The sequence below is a fragment of the Triticum urartu genome, unplaced genomic scaffold, assembly GCF_003073215.2.
Source record: "Triticum urartu cultivar G1812 unplaced genomic scaffold, Tu2.1 TuUngrouped_contig_6859, whole genome shotgun sequence".
NCBI classification, from domain to species: domain Eukaryota; kingdom Viridiplantae; phylum Streptophyta; class Magnoliopsida; order Poales; family Poaceae; genus Triticum; species Triticum urartu.
The window spans coordinates 1-8,748 of record NW_024117653.1 but is presented as its reverse complement, the minus strand read 5'-3'; the positions used below and the strand labels follow the sequence as shown (position 1 = coordinate 8,748).

General features: G+C 41.9%; 1 protein-coding gene across 1 annotated transcript; it reads left to right on the top strand.

The window, feature by feature from the left end:
- Positions 1 to 227: 227 nt before the first annotated feature.
- Positions 228 to 7,605, top strand: LOC125531178 (E3 UFM1-protein ligase 1 homolog; the record flags this gene model as incomplete). Its single annotated transcript, XM_048695593.1, is given in 18 exon segments — positions 228 to 578; positions 1,270 to 1,581; positions 1,675 to 1,941; positions 2,017 to 2,064; positions 2,402 to 2,467; positions 2,553 to 2,656; positions 3,413 to 3,506; positions 3,583 to 3,639; positions 3,752 to 4,190; positions 4,281 to 4,435; positions 4,606 to 4,671; positions 4,779 to 4,847; positions 5,130 to 5,219; positions 5,337 to 5,402; positions 6,593 to 6,639; positions 6,709 to 6,772; positions 7,370 to 7,447; positions 7,543 to 7,605. Coding segments are annotated over 18 exon segments (2,259 nt in total), but the record flags the coding sequence as incomplete, so codon positions are not given.
- Positions 7,606 to 8,748: the final 1,143 nt, after the last annotated feature.

Genomic DNA, 8,748 nt, shown 5'->3' with positions numbered 1-8,748 from the left:
GTCCTATTTTATCTTACCAAAGTAATTATCTTGTATGCCCAATTTTACCGATCAATTAATGGACGCTAAAATTAGAAACATCATCTTCTTTCTCTCAAGGTGTTAGGTGCAAAAAGCAGAAAAACAAGTGAGGGTAAAATGGTCGCAGTTCTACGCTTTCATACCGCGAACACGTACTGCTTCTCCGTAACCGCCTTCATTTTGAGAAGACGCTACCCAAGCCATCGCGAGGCCCCGCTTGTCACTCAGTAGCCAGAGGCCCCTTCGTTGTCCCCCTCCGGCAAGTCGAATCGCGTGACCCCCAACTCCGTCGACGGCTCGATCGATCTCGGCAAACCGCCCCCCTCCCCGTCTCCGGCGACACAGCAGCGGATCGCGCCGGCAGCGAAGGCGCGGGGGGAGCGATGGACGCGGAACTCCTGGAGCTGCAGCGGCAGCTGGAGGCGGCGCAGAGCGCGCGGTCGAGCGTGCGGCTGTCGGAGCGCAACGTGGTGGAGCTCGTGCAGAAGCTGCAGGAGCGCGGCCTCATCGACTTCGAGCTCCTCCACACCGTCTCCGGCAAGGAGTACATCACATCCGTAAGCCCCGTCTCCCCCCCTCCCCGTACACACACGCATCCCATTCTCTCTAGTACTAGTCCCCAGTCCCCTCTCGGTCTGTCGGGAACCAGATTCGTTTCTGTGCGGGGGGAGGGGTTGAACTAGACTCACTCCAGTGTGATGGAGCGTGGAGAACTTACCCTGGATTTGATTATCGGCGTTGAAATTACGGGTGCTATCAAAATCTAAACCCTGGAATTCTAGTGCAGAGAGGTGAATTTCATCTTCGTGTATGTAGTAGGTTATCACTTCTGAAGGATGGTTTAAATTTAGAGTATTGATGACAAATTGATATACTGTCACAGCAGCTAGTGGTATTTCTGTGAAGTAAATTAGTGATGGGTTTAGATTCAGTAGTACATCTGTTTCCAGTCCCTTTTGCAATCTTGTAGAGTTGCTCAAGTGTTCAGCAAAGGAAATTGTTCTGTTCTTCCTGGCAATTTGCCATAGATACAGCCAGACAGATGAGAGATTTTGATTTAATTGCGTGTTTGAATAGCTCGGGCTTAATAAAGTTCTGGAGGAGCTTTGTCTAGAAATTCCTCTGGTATATTGCTATAAATTGCTGTGATAATGTCTGTCTGCCTTAGTTGTGTTTAACACACTTGCGCAACCAAGAATGGGCAGATTTTAGCTGATCCTTCATCCATGGCGATCTGTGGTGTGGCAGGACCATTTGAAGCATGAGATTAAGGTGGAGATCAAGAAGCGAGGGCGTGCATCACTAGTCGATTTATCAGATACCCTGGGGGTGGATCTTTACCATATTGAGAGGCAGGCACAAAAGGTCGTCACGGAGGATCCGGCCCTGATGTTGATCAACGCGGAGATCATGTCACAGTCTTACTGGGACACTGTGACAGAAGAGATAAATGAGAAGTTGCAAGAGCGCAGCCAGATTGCCTTGGCTGAGATTGCTGCACAGTTACACATTGGCTCAGAGCTGGTCCTCAATATTCTCGAGCCTCGGCTTGGAACTATTGTAAGCCTGCTGTGCTATCTCATGTTTTGAATGGTCTTTTCCTTTGCTGCTTTCGTTCAACCAAAAAGGTACTATTTCTATAAATCCTTCCAGGTGCATGGAAGGCTAGAAGGTGGCCAGCTATACACTCCAGCATACGTCTCCCGAATTACTGCCATGGTCCGTGGTGCGACAAGGGGTTTAACAGTTCCGACAAACTTGCCATCTGTCTGGAACTCCTTGCAGCAACAGCTCCAAGAAATGCACGGTGCTAATGGAGTTTCAGTGGAAGGTTCATTCTTCCAGTCCATTTTTGTTGCCTTGCTAAAAGAAGGTGCTGTACTTGGGTCTGTCCGTGCCGGAGTACATTGGACACCAGCTGTAAGTTCTGCTTTTCAATTCATATATCTAATTCGTAAACTATGTTTTAATGTTGTGCTTTTCTTTCTTTGCTAGGTATTTGCTCATGCTCAAAAGGAAAGCGTTGATGCATTTTTTTCACAGGTTGAGGCATCTCTAGCTTACACTTTAATTCCTATTATTTAACATGTTAATACAACTAAATAATTTCGAGCTGGTAGCATGAGTAGGCTTCACAGAAACACGTGTATTAATCTAGACAAGATCTCAACTGCTTCATGTGCACACCTTTGTATGACTACTGATCTAGTTCTTCCACATAATCCCACACAGTTTTACTCCCATATAAAATCATACGAAAATCTCTTGGTCTGATATTTAGCAATCGGCATTGATAAGCAATTGTGTTCGGATCACATACTTTGCATTATTGTTATGCCTTATATCCTTCCATTTGTTTGACTTTTCATTTTCTGTACAGAACTCTTATATTGGGTACGAAGTACTTCAGAAACTCGCAATTCCCCAGCCTAAACAGTACTTAGAGGTACACTTGAAGCTGTCAATATTCCTTCACTGTTCAAAATGCAACACCTGTTTGTTTGTATTGACTATCTTATTATCTTCTACAGGCCAGATATCCAGATGGCATTGCACTGGAGGCTGTTTTTGTACATCCTTCTGTTGTCGATATGCTAGATGCTGCTGTGGGTGACGCAATCGAGAATGGACAATGGTATTGTTAAATGTCATGTCTGGTTTCAAGGTTTCGTTGCTATTTGTCACCGTTATATGCTATGATGTCCTAAGTTGGCATGCATTCTGAAAAATGAGCCTTCCAGTTCTGTTTGATAGTCCCTGTACGCATGGTGTGGAACAAATAAAACTGGTTTGTCATGTGGGGAATTCCCTACCAGTGTCAACATGGGACCGGGGCCTCTGTAGCTGGTTTACAAGCCAACGGCGGTGCATCTAAGCAGGCAGCATCCTATTCCATGCCCGTTAAGTTAGGACTTTAGGTTAGAGATAAAGTTAGGGGAAAAGACTAGGTTGGTTGGATCCCACTTTGAGCTGTAACTCATCCGTTTGAAGGATGGAATTATCAATAAGGCGCAAACAAGTCAACATTTTCTATTGCTTCCCCTGCACTCCCTTTTCTCCACGCCATTACAGCACCAGGATAACAAGGTTCAGGGCCTAGACCACCCATCACACACACTGCATCCTGTTATGGCATGTGACAGGTGTATGACTTATGAGTTATGACCTACATCAGAGTAGAGCAAAGGGAGTAAACTGACCAAGCGATAGCAAGATATATGAATTGATTAATTAGTTACATCAGTTCATTGAAGTAGTTGAGACTTCACAGGGTGTCTCAACATTTTGTGCAGCTTTGCGCCTTTCCTATTGACTGTTAGTAATCCCTTTTTCTGCCAAGCTAAGCACCTCTCAAGTTTTCATTGCTACAAGATACCCTTTATTTTTTCAGGATTGATTCTCTTTCGATCCTTCCATCATATATCAGTGGCCCTGATGCAACCAAGATATTGTCTCTTTGTCCATCTTTTCAGAAGGCAGCCAAGGTTGGCATATTTAAAGTAATAGAAATTTGTGTACTTTTCATAAATGGCCACACATTAAAAAAATCTTTCTTTGCAGTCTTCAAAAGCAGTGCTATTTGGAGAATCATGTGTCTTCAGCAATGTGTTCATTAAGGTGAATTGTTAGAATCTGCTTGTTGAACCTGTGTTAATCTGCAGTTATGTATGCACTATCCCATTATACCTCTCAAACGAGTGCAATTTGTCTGTTCTTCGGTCCATTTCAGGGTATTTTTGATCAACTTGAGAAAGAGATCGACTCCTTTGGTATTAAACATAGTGCTGGTCAAGGAACGCCCGTGAATATGAATTCAAGTAGCGAGCATAGGGCAGGATCTGTCCAGTACTCAGACACAAAAGACTTTGGTGATAACGACGCCAGCAGTACAGGTGCTTCATCAGACAGAGGACCAAAGAAGAAACGTGGAAAAGCTACGGGGTCTGTCAAAGGCGGAGCAGTTGAGAAGGATGATGATGAAGAAATCATCCCTGTAAAGGGCAAGAAAGCTCATAGGAAAAACAAGGACACTGGTTCTTCAGGTGATGCGAAGCGCGGTGGTAAAAAGGCACCAGAGAAACCAAAAGAGGAGAACACAAATATCTTCCCCGATGAGTTGATAGAGCAAAAGGTTTTGGCTGTTGCTCCAGAGTTAGAAGAGTTGGGAGGTCAGGAAACTAGATAAGATTAACCTTGTTGTTTCTATTCAGTTGAAATTGTGCTTCTACAAATTTCCTAACTTTTGAAACCAACATTAGGCTCAGACGACTTAAATGGCCCAATTAAATTATTGTCCTCTCACCTGAGGCCAATGCTTATTGATGCATGGAAGAAGAAAAGGAACACCATGCTGTCAGAAAACGCTGAAAGGAGGCGAAGTGTACTTGATAATCTGCAAAAGCAGCTAGATGAGGTAATCTGCTTTTGCATCCCATTTTCTTTGTGCTTCCTTTCTGTACTATAGTTTCTGGATAGCCTTGAAATTGTTCGACATTGCTACTGTATTTTAAATTGCTTTCCTGCATTTCTCTTCTGGTGCTAGATCATCTAACTTTTTTCAATATTATTCTTTGCCATCGTCAGGCTGTCCTTGATATGCAACTCTATGAAAAAGCTCTAGATGTGTTTGAGGATGATCCTGCTACCTCTGTAAGCTACTATAGCCTATGTGCATTGTTCTCACAAGATCGCTTGCTACTCAATACATTAGCAGCCTTTACTTACCGTCCTTTCTTTACCTGTTTTCTTGTTTGCAGGGCATATTACACAAGCATCTGCTAAGAACTATGGGTACTCCAATAGTCGACAAGATTTTATCTAGTCTGGTAACTTCTATAAGCTCACACAGTATGGTTGCCTGCAATATTATATTTCATAAATAATTTCTGTGATGTATCCATTTTGGCTTTAATTTTACAGTTGCAACAGAACCCTTAAAATAACATGCGTCCCTGATTGTGTTACTTCCCTACTAGCGACCTTTCTTGCGTGATGAACTAAGAAACTGGGACTAGCTTATAGCTCCTATTTCAAATCTGAATCGTTTAAAAGGTTTTGTAACCTACTTCTCTGACTAGTACATGTACTTTACACTGAACAACCAATAGGATAGGGACAACAAATTGAAGAATGGAATGGAGTATGAAGACAGTGAAGAACAGCATGCTCAGCTGAGCACTACTGACCGCACTTTTCTGGTACAATTCACTTGTTTCATTTTTCCATATATTATTTAATGTTTTCCTGTGTCAATCCTGAATGAAGATATCATTTGGTTTAACCTCATGGGTTTGCTTTCTATTAAAAAACATCAGGCAAAGGATCTTCCTGGGCAATTGTCATCGAAGGCTCAAGCTTTAGTTGAAGCACTGGAGGGAAAGGTTTGTCTGTAACCAAGAAATACTGTTTGATGAATTGATTGAAGACTTGAACTCCTTTATTCTGTATTTTTCTTGTTCTAAATCTAGTATGCATAGCAGCTTAAATTCTTATAATATGCTAGCACATGCAGTTAACAATCTAACATACCACAAAACTATGTCTGGGTCTCTTGGGTAGAGCAGACGTTTAGATGCTTAACATGATAAAATACTCAACAATTTTGAGGCAATGAATCTTTATATAGATGAAGTTCTTCCATGAAGCTTCCTGCATTATATTAATTACCAGCTTGCCAGGATGCTATGTTATAAATACCCAACATTCACAATTTCTTCTATGCTGTCTATATCCTTTAAAAATCCTTTCCTTCTGTAAGGCCTCCTTTGGTTTGTAGGAATGTCATAGGATTTCTATAGGATAGGATTTGCATAGGAAAATTTCCTTTGAGACCCTTTGGTTTGTAGGAATGGATTCCTATTCCTATATAGGATAGGAATCAATCCTTCACATTTTGGAGGAAAAAAAACATTAGCTAAGACTCAATGGAAAAATTCCTATCCTATGCATCAAATGACATCTCTTTCTCTATAGGAATTGAGATGCATGTCATCTCACTTCCTATGATTTTCCTATTCCTACAACATTTCTATCCTATGAACCAAAGGAAGCCTAAATTAACCACGAAATCCTATTAATGCTAATTTTCTGTGTGTTCTAGAACACCAATTGTTTGATTCTGTAATACTCCCTCTGTAAACTAATATAAGAGCGTTTAGATCACTACTTTAGTATTCTAAACGCTCTTATATTAGTTTACGGAGGGAGTAACTAATAAAGTAAATATGCAGCATATATCCTGAAAAAATGTTGACACGAGAAGATAAGTGATATATTGTGTAGTCAATTCTTTTTTCAGAATGTGTACATAATTCATACTAGGGCTGACACACTAGTTCAGATATAAGATTGCATGTCAGAAGCATCTTCCTCACCAATCTGTTATTCTTTGCTAGTTGATAAAAAAATCTGTATGTTCCTAAGCATATGACTGGTGAGTTCTTTGTTGTCTAAACGCATACACTAAATAACAAATGAATAAGTGACTATTGCTATGTCTTTGAGATCCACAACTTCAAATATAACTGGACTTTGTAGCTCTTTCTAACCTTTTCCTCAAAATCCACAACAGCGGTTTGACTCATTTATGGACGCCTTAAGAGATACAGCAGAGGAAAGGTAACATTTTATGTTTGTACTTGCTTTCCACATTGGCTGGATTATCGAAGTGCTTACTCTCTTTTTCAGTGGCTTGTTATTTAAGAAGCTTGATAAAAGACTTGAGCGATCAATGCTGCATTCCTACCGCAAGGTATGTTCTTGCTATCTTCTATCTTGATGGCAGCACCACAGCGTCTGGAAAACCAGCGAGAACCGACTTTCTCGAACTGGGCTTAACAGGTTTTTAGTTGTCGCTGGTTTAGGCCCTAAACGTTCCCCTTTGATCCCCAGTTCAGCTGGAATGAGTGTATTACCAATTCATCACTTATTTGATATGCCCCATAACACTAATTGTTTCTTGTGTGTTCGAATTCTAAACTTAGCAAACCGCCCAAATAACCTGAACCATTCTGGTAGCACTTCTCAAAACCCTGTGTCTCACAGGATGATCTCTGTTTCCAAGAAAATATGGTATTTTCCATGGTTAAAAAAAGTTGTTTCTTGTGTTTTTAAACATCAAAATAGTGCAAGTACGGAATAGCAGAACGCAAGTCAAAATCACCATGATAATATAAATTTACCAAGATTGTTAGACTAGTAGGCGCTCTTATAGATTCGTAGGGTCTGAAGACGTTAATGTTCAATATGGCATAATGTGCTGAATAAATAATTCATACATGCTAAGTTTCTTTATGGCTGAATTCTAGTGCTAATTATCTGACGCCTTAATTTCGTGTATGAATTGAAGGATTTGATAGCACAAGTTTCTTCAGAGACTGATCCAGTTTCCTTCCTCCCAAAAGTCGTTGCTCTACTTTTTCTCCAGGTTTGCTTGATTGTATCTTTCCTGAAATAAAACTCTTCTTTTCGCTCTGTATTTATAGGCTGACCGGAGAAACATCCTGTTTGAATATTTTGTAGGCACACAACAAGGGTCTTCAGGCACCTGGAAGAGCTGTTGGTGCTGTCATCACATTACTGAAGGTAATTGTTGATTTGCATTCTCTTTGAGATACACTTAGTATAGTTCAAGTAGAATATGTTTAACTTATAGCAACAGGATCCTGATCACAGAATCTTTGATACTATTTGTCTGATATACTGGTTTGTAATTGTGTCATTAAGCTGTCAGAAGAATCACCTGTCCACCTTTTTCTTATCCTGTCCTTTATTACAATAAACCCCTTGATTTTGCAATCCCCCCGGAACAACGGCTATTGAATCTGTTTGTATTGTGTGTCCTTGGCTTAGCTTTGTTTTACTTGGACAAGTGAAACCAGTAATTAGTATAGAGGGGTTTGCTTCCTTGCATCACAAGACTCCTAACGTAGGCAGAGGGAGTCCTCGGTTGTCACTGTTGGACGTATTTCTGCTCATATTGCACAAAGGGAAAAGTATATTTTTCGTCTCAACTTTTTCAAAAGTATAGAAATGGTCCCTCAACTCTAAAACCAGCAAATCTTAGTCCCTCAACTTTCAAAACCGGATAAGCTTACTCCCTCGTGCTGCTTTGGGTGGTTTCCTGTCGTCGTGGAGTGATTTTTGACTCAAGCTGACAAGTATGGGCCCGCACCTACCCATTTTTGTCCACTTTAATTCTTGCTCTCTGTCTCCCTCACATGTGGGCCCTACATGTAAGAGCATCTTCAACCTCTGAACGACCGAGAGGAATCAGTGATAAATTTACGTGCATATGTGAGCTAGCAGTCTGCTTTGCTTTTGCTGCGTATATGCATCGACCTGCAACGTATCTACTATGAACGGACCACATCAAGCCAGCGCTGCAAGTCCACTCTCGCCGGAAAGTCGCGTTGCCGCCATCCAGCAGGCTGGCACCTGGACAGTTTCGCCATCGGCAAAGTCAGGCAGGCATATGTCGCAGCTGGCACGGACGGAAGCGCGGTGCTGCTGCTCTGCTTGTGCACCCACGAGGCGGCGGGGAGTGCGATGAAACTAAGCTTTGCTGGTTTTGAAGTTGTGGGACTATTTCTATACCTTTGAAAAGAGTCGAGGGACGAAAGATAACTTTTCCCTTGCACAAATGAACTCATACCAAGAGTAAGTACAAATATCAGGGACCCCCCCCCCCCCCCCCCCCGCCCCCCCCCGCCCCCCGCCCCCAACTCC